Source organism: Populus nigra, chromosome 1, assembly GCF_951802175.1.
Source record: "Populus nigra chromosome 1, ddPopNigr1.1, whole genome shotgun sequence".
Taxonomy (NCBI): domain Eukaryota; kingdom Viridiplantae; phylum Streptophyta; class Magnoliopsida; order Malpighiales; family Salicaceae; genus Populus; species Populus nigra.
The window spans coordinates 14,823,960-14,839,892 of record NC_084852.1 but is presented as its reverse complement, the minus strand read 5'-3'; the positions used below and the strand labels follow the sequence as shown (position 1 = coordinate 14,839,892).

The window sequence follows — 15,933 nt, the reverse complement described above, 5'->3', positions numbered from 1 at the left end:
ATATTTTTTTTTTACATATGGTGTTTTTAGTCTAATGAACCGAAATATAACTTTGAAAAGTTAACGCATATCAACATTTTTTTTTGCTTATTTTTTTTATTTTATTATCTGATATTGATTTATTTTTTAAGAATTGCTTTGTGATTTTTTTAATTCTTTTTTATCAGGTCATTCAAATCTTATGACCTGAGTTACGAGTTTTGCAAATTAATTTGGGGGTTAGCTCAACCCTTGTTACCCATGTTACATGTCCATCACACCAGTGTTTATAAACCCGACCCAAGGCCTAGGTCGCCTGGGTCAACCTCAATTTTTTTTATAAATTAAAACAACATTGTTTTGGTAAAAACAAAATAGTCAACAGGTTGCAACCGGGTTTTTGATCGGGTCTTGTCGGGTCAACTCGCTAGGTTGGGCAAGTTTTTAACTACCCTTATTTTTTTATAAATTCAGCTCGGTTCCAGTCCTGGGTCGACTTGCCGGGCAGGGTTTTAAAACCATACATCACACAACCTCGAGCTAGGTTTTTTTTTCCTGTTTTATCCAATTTCATGTTTCTAAAGTTTTTTTATGATCTTTTTTGTTAAATAATTATATGTTCACTGTCGTTACCTATTAATTTACTGTCTAATTAAAATAACCCGGGTCGTTTGTTTTTATTTTTATTTTTTTAACACATGTTTGAAGCACCTAGACTATCATTGTCCTTTTTTTTATTTTTTTATTCTAGTATTGGTTTTTATTTTTACTGATACCTTCTTTTAACATGTCTGTTTTAAAAATATTTTTTTGATTTATGTTTCAATGAATATCCCTCCTTTATTATTTTTTATTTTGCTTATATAGCGTTTTTTAATAGATGTTTTTTTAATTATTTTATATGTATTAAATTTTTGAAGATATTATTCTTATTTATATACGGGTTTTCTATGTTTTATATAGATGAATTTTATTTTTTAAAAATAAAAAATATTTATTTTTAAATAATATTTACAATATATGCAGCTTTGCATAATATTTTTTATTTTATTAAATCAATTTCATTTGTATATTTGTTTCTATTATTATTTGATTGAATAAAAAATTTATTTTAATAAGTAAATTGACTAAACACAACCAAGTAAATGGTATGTGTTACGAGATCAAATATCTTGATCCAAATCTATTTCTTGATTTTTTCAGTTTTATTTTTAGTTATCGACAATGATTTTTTTTCTATTTATTTACATAAATGATTATTAATTTATTTAATTAAATATTTGAATAAACTTCTAAATTTATATTTAAAATTTTTTATGCAGCAAAACACGACAGAAAAGCTTGCGTATTTAATTTTCATATTGAATTAGAAATAAAAACAAGCTTCAATAGTGTTAGATAAAGTAAAGGTTATGGAAGTATTTTTACATTATCAGAGCTGGTGAAAGCATTATGGAGTAATTTTTTTTACAGTGAGGGAACGCTTATTTACTTGTTCTGTTTTCCAAGTTAAAGGCCTTGTTCTTGAGCATGGTTCCAGGTATCCTGATATAAAACGACAGATGGAGAAATGTTTTATCTTGGCATGCAATGCATCTTTGGAATGTGAAAAAAGAAGAAGTATTCTCTAGTTAAGAAAGTTATTTTTTTTTAACTTTCAAAAATACTTTTAAAAAAATTTAATTTTTTTATTTTAAATTTATTTAATTTTTGATATTTTCAAATCATTTTAATGCACTGATATTAAAAATTATTTTAAAAAAATAAAAATATCATTTTGATATATTTTTAAATAAAAAACACTTTAAAAAACAATCACAACTAGAAATAAGCAAAAAAACTGAGAAACCGAGAAAACCAGAAAAAATAACTGAAAAAACTGAACCGTGAAAAAAATCGATTAAATCGATTAAAATTTTAAAAAAACCGGCCGGTTTAATTTTATAAGTCTAAAATTGAAAAAATCGAACTGGACCCAAACAAAAAAAAACCAAGCCAATCATTTTCAGTTTTTTTTAAATTTCAATTTAATTTTTTATAATAAAAACCAAACCAAACGAAAAATAATTACCTCTAATTAAAACCACACTTCAAAATATTCATCCAACCTAAATACATAATTTTTATAAAAAGGCTATAATCCACGTGTTGAATACTCCAATCAATCTATTTTGCCATCTAAAGACCCGTTTAGACACCCATTTATGGTTAAAAAGATAAAATGGTTGAGCAATTTTAAAGATGATAGAAATATGGATTAACACTAGTACGAATCCAGTTTCATAATATATACGAGTAATTTTATTATTTTACCTGATTTAAAAATTAAGTTGATTTAAAATGTAAAGTGTAAATAAAACCTAAATTATACTATGTAAAATATAATTTGTTGTTCTTCAAAATCTATTTTTTATCTTTAATAAATTTAATTTTGTCTGCATTATTATTATTTTGGATTGGCATGAAAAAATAAAAAAGAACGTGGAGGATTTCTTTCCTTGATTTTAATATTATTATTGTACAAGTGAGAAGTGAACTCTTATATATAATTAAATTTTAAAATATTTAATTTAGTTTTCTCTAAATTGACACTTGTATTATAGAATAAAAATAACTTGAGTTTTGGACCCCCCAAAAAAGGAAAGAAAACCCACTTGAACTCTCTCCACTACAATACCGAGAGCAGCCTCCTCCTCCTCCTCCACATCACTCCCAGAGCTCCGACACCACGAGAGAGAGAGAGAATAGGGAGTATAAGAGAAGTCCTTCACTTTTGTTGCTGTAGTGAGATCGGAGACATTCACCTCAGCAGAAGAGGTCGGATGGTGGGTATTATACTAGGAGACGGGGTCCTACTGTCCTATGGGTGGATTTGGAGTTGGTGATCTAAAGTAAATGAGCTAGGGTTTTATTTATTTTGATTTCGATTGGTTTTGTTTCTCAAAATCAAATCTACTGAATTGAATTGGTTCAATATGCCAAAGACAGAGACGGAGACACCTAAAATGAAGCCGAGACCAATCGTGCGTCTTGGCATCTTCCTCATCTATCACAGCCTCCTGGTTAGGTACTAGTTGCTAGCTGTACCCTCTTTGTTTTTCCTTTCTTTCTTATACAAATTTAATTAATTAATTTTAATTTATGATTTCTAATGTATCAGTGTTGCCTGTTGTACGGCTGGGGTTTTAGCTCTCTTGCTGCTTCCACTTCTCGCCAAGAACACTTACATTTCTGAAAATGCTCTCATGCCAGGTCACTTCACTTTTTTTTTTAATTATTATTTAAATTTTCTGTGTGACTGAAAATGTATGCTGCGATGATGCCAGGTTCTGCAAGCAGTATGATCTCTAACCGCGACATTTCAGAGGCAAATAGGTTGGCGAGTGATTTGATTGGTTTGAATTTCGAAACTCAAGATGCTGCCGCCTTGTATGTGGTGTTTACTTCTCTCTTTTCCTTTTTTTTCCCTTGTTTTTTCAAATGTTTATTATATTTAGTTTTGTGCAATTAGTTGTTAAAAACGTAATTTAGGTTGGTGGATGAGTCAATCCTAGATTAGTACAAAACCATATTTTGAGTTATTCATCAACACGAAACTACTACTGTTCTTTTTTTTTTTTTTTTTTTAATATCTTCTGAAATGAAGTGGCTTGGTACAGGTCCGGTGCATTTTTTCACATTTTTTCTCTTGTAGTTTTTCCATAGAACACTGACCTTGCCAAGTATTGAATAAATAGAGGAAAACAACTTTGAAAGTATTCTATCTTTATGTCATTTGTACTTAATAATTGTAGGGAAAGTCGAAGGATCCTTACAAAATACATGTCTGACTTGGGTGCTGAAGTTAGTTATCACAAGTTCCACCATAAGCCAAATCAGTTTCATCCGCTGCATTTCTTCTCTAGTCCTGATTCTACAAGTTCAGTAAAGAATTTAAGTTGTTCGGCACACGGTGTCAATACTGTTGGAATAATTAGAGCTCCTCGCGGTGATGGTAAGGAAGCTATTGTCTTGGTGACACCTTACAAGTTTGGAAAGAGTGGTGCGGCAGAAACTTTATCCTTGAGCATTGCATATACAGTATTTTCCTTGCTCTCTCGAGTTACATGGCTGGCCAAGGACATTATATGGTTCGTTGCTGACTCACAGTATGGAGAATATGCCCCCGTTGAAGCTTGGCTGAGAGATTATCACACGCCTGTATTTACTGGTCTGGGCACCGTAAATGCTGATACATGTGTCAAAATTGATGATCTTTATGTATTTGAACAGAAATCTATTGCGCAAAGAAAGATATCTGATGGTTTTAGACGTGCCGGGACTATGGCTGCTGCACTGATATTAAAGGTTGCAGATAGAAACGAACTGTTGGAGGACACTCTTAATATCTATGCTGAGGCGTCCAATGGGCAGATGCCAAACCTGGATCTCATCAATATTGTGAATTATTTAGCTGTACATAGGCAAGGATTGCGTGTAAAGGTTGAGAAAGTTTTGACTCTACTTGATTCGAGATGGCTTGAGATTTTGGGAGAAATATTTGAGTTACTAGGAAAAGTCGCCAGAAGCTTAAATCCTGGATGGAAATTTGGTATTTCAGCTGCAGATTATATTGAAGGCAGTGCTACACTTGCAAGTTCATTGTATTACCAGGTGCTCTACTCTTTCACTTGACCATGTGAGATTTGGTTTATCTGTTTTGTGTGACAACAACAATTAGAACTAAGTACACGGGATTGCATTTTCTGACTTCCTCTGATCAGTGAGTAAATATTTACTTCTTGACATAATCATTTGCTGCTATCAGGCTTTGGGCATTCCCACAGGTCCTCATGGTGCTTTCCGTGATTTCCAAGTTGATGCAATTACTTTGGAGATTTCACCTAAGGTTTTTCCTCATAACAAAGCCAGGCACAATGAGTTTCTTCTAAGAGGAGGCCGGTCAGTGCTTATCTTACATCTCTTTCATTGTCATCGTAACTTGCATTTATATCATAGAAGTACAATGTATCGACATAGTATTTTTAAATGAGTGGTTCCCCTATAGCATGCTATTGTTTAAAAGAGAACTTTTTATCGGCAAGGTCGTGTTGACTTGAGTGGAAGCATTTTTAGTCTGAAGATCTTAATGATCAGTTTTTTTTTTACATAATCGATTTCATTTCAGCACATCTTAATCGGCTTTCTGTTAATAAATGTACACCCCTACATGTTTGTGTGTGTCTGTCTATATGCGTCATTAATTTGCTGAATCCCAGTGAAGGATCTCAATTCTTATCTAGTTCAAGCAGCGGCTTTTTTATATTTATGTATTTATTTGATGTGCAATGATATTACTTGTCTATCTCTAAACCCATTAATCACAACTATGACCACCCTTTGTGGGGTTTGAACCTGCTTGCATTCACAATGCGAGAGCTGCACCACTGCACTAAACAGCAGGTGCTCTGATTTGATATTTTTTTCCCAATGGATTGTTAGCGGTTCAAAATTCCCACTAACACAGATAATACTTTGGTAGAATGTATTTGATGTAATGGAGGTATAGAACGATGTTCCACTGTGTCCCTCTTCGTTACATTTTATTGTGTCCTACCAAACTCAACATGAGATATTTAGAATGCTGAAGAGATGGTTTTTGCAAAAATTAATTCTTGACTTTCATAGAATATTGTCTGCTTTAGATTTAGTTTTATCTGGACAATGCTTTTCCTTGATCTTTTTCTTTCTTTTCTTGTTGCATTTTGATTGTGTGTGGATCAGGACTCATTTAGTAATACAGAGGCCCTGCCATTGCCCGATTCAAAGCAAGTAAATTCATAGTTTTTGTTTTGTTTTTTGGCTGAAGATGCTCCTGTTTCTTGATGCAGGTTGGTCGAAGGAGTTATAAGATCAATAAATAATCTCCTTGAGAAGTTTCACCAGTCATTTTTCCTATACATGTTAACATCTCCTAGTAAGTTTGTTTCAGTCGGAGTGTACATGATTGCTTTTGCACTCCTTGTAGCACCACTTCCCCTGGTAGCAGCTTCACTTTATGCTGATGCTAATCAACTGGATCTTGGTGTCAAAAATACCAAATCTACTCCTACAGTCACTGCTTCTGACGAGCTTGACATCACTTTCAGATCATGGAAATGGCTCTATGCTGCAAAAGAAGTTTTTCTAATTCATGTATGGGGTGCAGCTGTTTCATTGCTTCCATATTTCATTTGTCAAATACCAAACTGCAGCCCAACGTCCAGCTCTGTTATCTGGGTCTTCCTTTCAATGCTTAGCCTCCTAATCTTGTACTTGATAGTGGGTTCTCCATCTACTCATGTCTCTATATCTCAACCTGAGGAGAAGGGCGAATGGGCTATTTTGAAATCAGCGACCATCTCAGCAGTCTTCATTGGTTTGCTTGTCATGTCAGTTGTTAATTTTGCAGCAGCAGAAATTGGTGCGTTACTTTTGGTCCCAATGTGTTTGATGGCTCAACCTTTGAAGCTTGACATGAAAGCTGGGAAGTTAAGGAGTTTCTTGAGGATTATTTGTAATGTGGTTTTGGGTTTTGTTGCATTTCCGCCAGCTGCTTTTTTTGCGGTGAAGACTATATTCGAAGGTTTTGACAGCATTAATATGGGTGACTTCTGGAATTGGATGGAGTCTCTTTGGGCATGGAACAGTGCTACTTACATTTATATAGGTATGGTCCATCTGCCATGTTGGGTGTTGTGCTTACACATTTTACTTCATTCTTGTTGACACCTTTTGTCTGTTTTGACTCTCACTGCACCGTTGAACTAAATTTGCAGATCATTAGGTTAATGGAATTTTTGTTTTGATATTGTCTTCTTACTCTAAACTGGTTAGTTATAATGATTCTGACTAAACCACGCTCATCCATTTATTTTAACAACCATGAAAGACAGACTTGGCCTCTCAGGAACATCTGCACTAAGCAGATTACAAAACCCCTTGGAGGTGAAGCCAACCAATCTGGTGGACAATCTAGGAACATTTGCAGCATTATTTGTCTCCAACATCACATCTAGGAATATGCTGTAGGAGGTCTTTTACATCAGCTATAACAGCTTCAATCTCTCAAGCCATGGATGTTTCTTGGCCAATTTTTGCTCTAAACACCACCTGGGAATCTCTGTTGATGGACAAGCCATAGCCTTTCCCTTTTGACGCCAATCGACCTCCTCTTCACGCCAAAGCTTCTGCTACCAGTGGGGAGGAGCTCTTCCATCTCTACACCTTTCCATCCCTAGAATCTCGACAAACCCGAACCCTAGGGAACCAAACCTCTTCTAAAAGAGGCATCACAGTTAATTTTTAGAGAACCTTGGTGAGGTTTGAGAACCCGTATGTTGAGGAATTCCAGGTCTCGTGACTGCTGACAACGTGCAACTCAGGAGCTCTGCTTAGACTCTGCCTTGGCATTCTGCACTGTGCCCATAGGATTTCAAAGACTGCTCCATTTCTAGCTTTCCAAATCATCCAAAACACGTAGGCAACCTTACCAATCATACCCCCAAAAGTACTTCATCGAGCCTGCTCAGATTATTCCACCAGAAGAGCAAGCCCACATCACTGCCAAACCAAGCTGCCCTAGCTAGCATGTGGGCAGAAAAACGTTAGATACTATATGGATTCTTCCTCCGCCCTACAAACAGGACACATCTTATATATTGGGACATATTCCTCTATCATAGACGCAGCTTTGTTGGAAGCAGTAGTTCTTCCCAAAAAGAGGACTTGAAACTGTTCTTCTTCTTCTATTTGTGTGGGGAAGATTGGTTGACAACACGACGTGGCTGATTTATACAATTAGAGAGATATTCCAAGTAAGCGTATGTACATTTCACGCGTTGACAAGTTCATGTTTCTACAACATGAATTTTTATTGATGTGCATTTCGATCCTTTAAATGTTTTTAAAAGCTTACTTTGATCTTTATATTTTATTTTCTTACAAAACAGTCCTTAGATTTATTTATTTTTTCATGATTGATTAATCCATTCAAATAAAAACTATAAAGAATCTCGTGGATTGAGCTATCACTTTGAAATATAATTCATACACACACAAACATATATTATGAATTTCTTCCTTTTTTTGTCTTGATTTTTAGATTACAGTCAAGGAATCTTTTTTAAAAGAAAGAAAATAAAAGAAAAATTCTCATGATAGATATCGATATTATATGAAAATATATTTTTTATTTTTTAAATGCGTATAGCTATTTGAATTCACTTTAACTCTTTTATTCAATCAACCCATTTAAATTATTTGACTCATTTAACGACTTAATTTTTCAAAAATTAAGGATTAAAATGCATATCAATAAAAATTCATGTCGTGGGAATATGATACATGCCAGTTTTAAACAACATTAATTTATAGAAGGATTATCGATGATAATTTAATTTAAACTTGATAGATATTGACTTAAACCGAACAAAATAAATGATTTTTTTTATATAGTTATTTTGCTTTATGAGCAATGTATAAGATATGAATATTGTCAAACATGACCTTAACCTAGTCCACGATATATATATATATATATATATAGACATGTTACTATTTTATTTTATACTATATAATAAAAAAAATCAATAATAGATATCTAGCCCCCAATTATTAGGGTTGTATCAATTTATCCCTAGGATAATTTTTTATATCAACTTTATATCCTTTAAGGATTTCTTGGTTATGCAAGTCAAACAACATGTCTTTTTTTATTAGAGGACGCGCTTCTTAACCAAAGTTTTTTTTTTATTTTATCACTTATTATTTATTTCAAACATTGGGTTTGTGCTAAGACTAAGTCCATACAACCCCTTGTTTTTTATTTTTTTAATTATTGTTTTTAATCTTATTTTGGATAAAATATAATTTTTTTTATCTATTTATTGAACTTGGATTTTATTGTTGAATTAAATATATATATTTTTTATAAGTACATTGTATGATAAATTTTGCTCTGTCATTTTAATAGAGTAATGTTGAAAAAACAATCAACCGATAAGAGGAAATTGTTATTTATTTGCATACAATGGTAATTTGCATCTCTAAAAACAATATTATAAAGTATTTTTTCCATACTATGGGAACAAAAATTCAAAATTGTTTACTGTAAATTCAAATCAACATTTTCTCTGTACGTAATTCTTTATTTTTTATTAATTCTTTTCACATTTACAAGGCAATTGTCATTAAATATATAATTCTCATCATCTTGTTGATTTATTATATATTTTGTCATTAAATTGATTACTTTTGTATACGTTTGAAGGGCACTAGTCGTGTCTGGTTTACAATGCCTCGACCACCACATATTTCTGAGGCTGGAAGGATGGGATGTGACATATTTTACATTATTTGAGACAGACATAATGATTGGCCTCGATGTGATTTTATTGTATTGTGCTTTGCTTGGCTTGCATGTTGTTGGTAGCCTGTAAAATCGATTGATAGCTAAAATGCTAGCAGGATGCTTCTGCTTGATCCGAATCTATCAACATGCTAATTATTGCATCAATCTCGATTTTTACGTAGAAATCATTTTTTCTTTTACTCCAAATTTCAAATTATGAGTGTTCTGGTGTCCCTTTTCCGCTCCTCACAAGCTTGTGATTTGTGTAATTTGTGGGTGTTTTGTTTAGAAATATATTAAAATAATATATTTTTTATCTTTTAAAATATCTATAATTTCTATCAAAGCTGCCATAATTTCTGAAAAGCAGCCATAGAAGCCTATTCTACGAGTATGGATCATAAAAAGGACTTACAAGTAAGCATTCAAACTGGTAAGATTTGTATCAATTGAACACTTAGATTATAAGTTATGACCTGTTGAAGAAGCAATGCATGTTATCCCTTCCAAGCTATCTTCTTGGCTTTCACTCTCTTCATCAAGTACATGAACTTATGGCTAGACATTCTAAATTAGTCAATGAATTACTTATCAAGTTTTACTTTCTTTAAGTTTTTTTTTTTTGATAATTACAAAAAGTATCTTATAGTTTGGTTTTTTTTTCTTCACTTTGTCTCTGTCATAACTCAATTTTTAATCCCTCTAGATTTTTCCAAAATTTTCAAAAACATATCTTCGAAATCATTTAAAAAAAAATCATCAAAAAAAAATATTTTTACAGAAAAAATTATTTTTAGAAAGAAAATCATCAAAGAACAAGAATTTCAAAAATAAAATAAAGTTTCGGTTGCAATCGGATAAGAATTTAATTTGTATCCAGTTAAGTTAAAAAGTCATGTAGGCATGCCATTTAGGGTTTAATTGAAGAAAGTTGGAAGAACAGGGTTGGAATTGGTTATAATTGCACAAATTAAAAAACCAATGATCAAAATGAAAAAGTTGGCAAAGTTTAGAAGTCCAATTCATTTAATTGGGAGCCTAATTACGGAGAAAAAATAGAATTAAGGGCAAAATTGACTAGATTTTTGCAAGGTAATGATCAAAATAAAAGAGATGAAAAGGTTTGGAATTCTAATTAATTCAATTAGGGGTGTAATTGAATAAAAAAACTATAATTTAGAGTTAATTTGATCAAAATTGAAAGAATTGGAAGACCAGTGACCAAAATAAAAGAGCCCTGAAAAATTAGGGATCTAATTAATTCAATCAGAAGTTAAATTAAAGAGAAAAACCGAGTCAATTTAGCCAAAACTGAAAGACCAAAGATTAAAATAAAAGAAGCATTGGAATTTAGAGATTTTATTAATTCAATTAGGGGCTTAATTGAAGAACAAACTGAGATTTGAGGTTAATTTGACCAAAATTGCACAAATTAGAAATACAAGTACTAAAGTGTAAAAGATGCCAATATTGAAGGGTAGTTTTAAATGTTATCAGGAGCTTAATTGAAAGAAATCTTGGAAAATTAAACCAAAATTAGCCGAATATAATACAATTAAAATATTAAGGATTAAATTGAAAATAATTTGTATTTTGTAGTTGTGGCTATGGTGATTTAGCCACGCTCTTTAGCATTTTATTAATAAAAAAATCAAAATGATATCTAAACAACATCATTTTAATTAAAGATTAAATTGTTATCTTAGATTTTTATGCTTGTTGTCATCCTTGTTTTCATAATCATTTAAGATAAAAATGTTTCAATTCGAATTCCATACGATTTGGCCAAACCTAAAAAAAAAAATTGCATTTGTTAGTGTTCATACAAGTTTTGTAATTAATATGTTGTGTCCATGTTCTCATTTAAAACAAATTAAAAAAATTTCATTATATTGAATGTTTTCATATTGAATTCTTATAAATTATTTATAAAACCCATTGAGATTTGACCTATATTAAAATTCTTGTTGGGTCAACATTCCAAATCTTTCAAAAGTTTTCAATTGAAATTACAGGAGTTTTATGTAATTATCTCTAAGGTTTTTCAAGAGTTTTCAATTGTAGATATTTACTAAATATTAATAATAAACAAAAATTAATTTTTTTTTTCATTTTATAATGAAAATGTATTTATTTCTAAAATAAAAATTGCAAAGATTTATTTTATTTCTTGTAAATGTTGCATATTCACATCCAATTAGCTTCACTTGTAGAGGTACCCTAAGCTTTGTTCCCAACACATGGTGAGGATTCCTCTTAATTAATATATGGGGTGTGAATGGGAGAATTTTTATTTTTTTAAAAGGTAAATATTAAGAGAAAGATAAAGTTGATCTTAAAATTCGTAGCAATGGTAGTTGCTTGCACAACTAGAGAAGGCCACTGTCATTTTAGCATACCCTCGTAGCAAGGTAGTTACATTCTCTTCTAACCTATAAGATTTTTTTATGCAAATCTGACTTTCAAGTTTGATTTTCTATCATGACTTGTGAGTTGATTATTATGCATTTTCTAACCAATTTTAATTTTAAATTAGATGATTTGAAAATAAAAAAATAAATGATTAACCATGATCAAAACATAAACTAAAAACCATAAAAAAATGGTTATGGATATTGCATATCCATAGTCACTAAAAAAATAATTAACATCATATTTTCTACCAATAACATGTTGGTCTAGCGGTTAATACATTGTTATATCCCTGCAAAGATGAGAATATAAGTTTAATCTCTAGAAAATGTATTTATTGGGAGGAACAACTACAAATCCTGAACGGGATTAACAACTACAAATCCTGAACGGGACTAATCTCACCCTATAGAAAGATACGAGAATACCCGAGTATGAAAAAACAAACCTAAAAAGTAAGATAATAAAATCCCATAAGATTTTCTTGATAGATGCGAAAATAATAAATTATTTATTTGTTTTTGTTGGCAATTGTGATAAAGCAGCGGTTTTCGTTTGTTAGTGGTTATCCTTTTGCATTGAAAAGCACCAAGAATTCCATCGATCCAACACTCTCAGAGTCCGATACAAGGAGGTAAGATCGCCATTGTCGTCATCAGTAAAAACAAAAGGAAAAGTGGACAGATAACTCAAACTAGCTACTCCCTTCATCTCAAGTAAACCAGCAATGAATCCTTTGATCAACAAGTATGCCTTGCCATTGTTCTTCCGCAGCTCAGTCCAAATATGTGTTTGACTTTGGAGACTTTGACTGGGAAAAAGGCCTCCATAGGCTGAGGATTAATACGAGGTTGTCCGAAAGAAGCTTGTCCAGTCATCAGCGGCTGCTTCTTTTTCTGAGACAATAGTTAAGCTTCTACACACGGCTAAGAAGTCACTGGAGTGGCATAATTCGGAGAAGATGAAGAAATGTTTGACAGCCATCAATCTGTGCTGTAATAACTCGTGGAATCTGATATTTTTTTTCAAGTATTTTTTTTTATTTTAACGTATCAAAATTATTCAAAAGAGATGGTTTTAAAAAAATAGTTTCGAGCACTGCGTAAAAAAAATACAGGAGCAGCCATTGGCCGGTCCTTGGTGAGGTGTGGTGCGATGGGCGGCTACCAGCTCCTACCTGGCAAGCCAATCGAAAGTCCATAGCTGATCTGGCTCCACAAAGCCTGTAGAGGCTTCACATGCATGGGACCTACAGCTGATCAATATTTTCGTTGACTGGCAGCTTCCTCTTTTGGACGGTGGAAATCCAACAGACGTCCTACCTCACGCTTGATCCCAGCCGGGTGATGAATCAACGTGGGACCCATCTGTGATGTTATTGTCCTTTGTCCGATCCCATCGAAAAGGAATGCGACGGTACGTGAGTTGTCATGACAGGGACACTAATGGGAGATTTCCTTTTGTTTTTATTTTTATTTGTAAAAAAAATTAAAAGCCAGGAAGTCTACCTAAAAAAAAAAAAAAAACTAAGAGTCATCGTTGTTTTATTGTACACGGATTTAGAATAATTGCTACATTTGTAATGATTTTTTTTTTGCTATTTACACATACAATCATTGAACTTGACAGCGAGGGTATTATGTTTTTTTATTCAATATATATTAGTTATTATTTAATTAATTGAGGATAAATAAGTTTTTTTTTTAATTTTTTAAAGCATATTATAGTGACTAAATTACTTTTAAAATAAAAAATAACAATTTTAAATATTATATTTTAGTTATAATTAAGTTGATTGAGGGACAGTTTGATATTTTAAAAAATATAAATTATGATTAAAAACAAAAAATGTATGACGCGTGAAACAAACGCGCCAACATGTGAGTGAGCCTTTGACGTCTTTGGACGATGAATGAGGCTGCAATGGCTAAACGCTACCTTTTACAATAGTGTTAGAATCGTCTCGGCAATCCCTCCCTCTCTAGACATTTAGCGTCATCAGTCTTTATTTTTTTTTTCCTCTCCTCCTTGATTTTAGTATCTAATTCTCTAACTTTTCAAAACAATCTTTCAATTTGTTTTTCTTTCATATTTAGCCCATGTTCTTTTGATTACTATTTTTTAATTTAAATTATTTATATATTTTTTTTATCAATTTTACCCTTCATTTTTTTTTATCTATTATATTTAGTTCCCATTCTTTTTGTTACTATTTTCTTATTTGAGAGAATTTTTAAAATTATTTTTTCTTAGGATTTCATCCTCCTTTATTTTTTTTTCCAATTAGACTTGATCTTTATTCTTTTATTTTTACTTTGGTAATTTTTTTAAATTGATATTTTTTTTCCGGTTTCAATCTTTAGTATAAATTGATTGAGAATTGAGCTTCTTAATTGAGCATAAGTCTAGGATTTCACGGTTTGTGAGTTTGAGAGATTAATCCAGGTTTAGAAGATTCACTAAAGTTTGCTTGATTTTTTTTTTAAACTCATGTTTTTTTAGTTTCATCCTTCAAAATTTATTTAATTGGAGATTGAACTTTATTATTTTTTTATTTGTTTTCTCTAGGATTTTTCACCTATTTAAAAAATAACCTGGGTTATCTCGGGTCTTTTTTATTTTTTGCTCTTTATTAAATTTAGTTTTTCTAAAAGAAATCTTGTTTTGAATTAGATTAAATTAATTAATTTAATATAAGCATGATATGCTCACTTCATGATATTTTGTTTAATTTGCTTTCTGAGTCGTTGATCTAGTGGAGTGTGCAACCTCTTTTAATGTTGTCGTGCAACCTTCTACAATGATGTTAGAATAGTCTCGATGAATTTTTTCTAGTGATGGGACAGTGTTTACAATGAAGCGACAATAAGTCTCTAATGAGATTTTCTCTATTCTCTCTCGAGTCAAATATTGCTTTGGAGATACATACAGCCTCTTTCAATGTTGTTGTGCAGCTTTTTGCAATTGTGTTAGAACTGTGTCAATGAACTCTTTCTAGTGGTACGGCGATGTTCAAAGTAGAGCGACAATGAGTCTCTAGTGGACTTTTCTTTGTTCTCTCCCGAATATGATATTAGAAACTTATTTTTTTTATATAGTTAATTATAAATATCTTTTGTTTAAACTCACTCAAGTCAATGACATGGATCTTAGATGCTTCTTGTTTTTTTTTTTATATTATGAAAAGTTTAACCTAACCTGTAGTGTAGTGCATACCACATATTTAGTATTTTCTATATCACACCGCTTTTTTTTTTTTAAAACATTTTTAATTAGGATAAGTGAGATTAATAAACGTTTTATGAAAAGATTATGCACCAATAATTTTTTTTTCTTTTAACCAAGTAGATTAGTGAAATGGTATCAATTCATGAAGGGAATAGGGTAGAGAAATAGGATTTTCATATCCAATTAGAATTAGAACTAGATCTTTGACTCGTGATACGTTGCAGGTTAGATCAATTTTTTTTTAACATACAAAAAAAAATCCAGGTATCACTAATATTTTTCTAGTAAAAACAAATTGTATAGAGGTTGATCCAACATGACCTGATCAACTTGATGGGTCTAAAGGTAATTCAAACAACTAGTGAAAGTATGAGACTGAAATAACCTCATAAAAAGCAAACCAAAATAAATTATAAAACCTAATTCTCAATCAATCTAATTTTAAAATACAAAATTGAAAAAAAAATGTCAATTAAAAAAAAACTAGACTCAACTAACAAATTCATGACACGAGTAATGAGACCGAATTAATCAAATATAAAGTAAACCGTGACAAATTATAAAGTTTGTTTTTAATAAATTAAATATTAAAATATAAAAGAATATTATTAAAATAAATAATGTTTTATTTCGAAATATACCGTAAAATTACTGTTTTTTTTTTTTATATAGTTTATACTGTAATAATAATTGCATCTATTGATTACAGAAATGCAGTAGTCATTTCGAGACCTGTAACATCTGGCAGCACTTGCAAGTTGCAACTTACCCAGCAGGATTTTAGGACCACGTATCAAATCAAAACCATGCACCATTGGAGGAGGTGTTGCTTCTTTCTTGCCTATTTTACCTTTCAAACTTCAAAAACATTTAAATTTCTCTTTCATATCATCATCTCTTGATTCGAATGTCCATAGCAATGCATGTCTTTAGCCACAAAATAA

At 31.4% G+C, this 15,933-nt stretch overlaps 1 protein-coding gene across 1 annotated transcript; it reads left to right on the top strand.

Annotated features, from left to right (window-relative positions):
* The first annotated feature begins 2,603 nt into the window (after nucleotides 1-2,603).
* LOC133697710 (uncharacterized) lies at nucleotides 2,604-6,808 on the top strand. Its single transcript, XM_062120458.1, has 6 exons — nucleotides 2,604-3,046; nucleotides 3,140-3,231; nucleotides 3,306-3,408; nucleotides 3,774-4,632; nucleotides 4,787-4,920; nucleotides 5,850-6,808. Exons 1-6 carry the CDS (start codon nucleotides 2,955-2,957, stop codon nucleotides 6,724-6,726), a joined length of 2,157 nt encoding a protein of 718 aa, XP_061976442.1. The 5' UTR covers nucleotides 2,604-2,954; the 3' UTR covers nucleotides 6,727-6,808.
* Nucleotides 6,809-15,933: the final 9,125 nt, after the last annotated feature.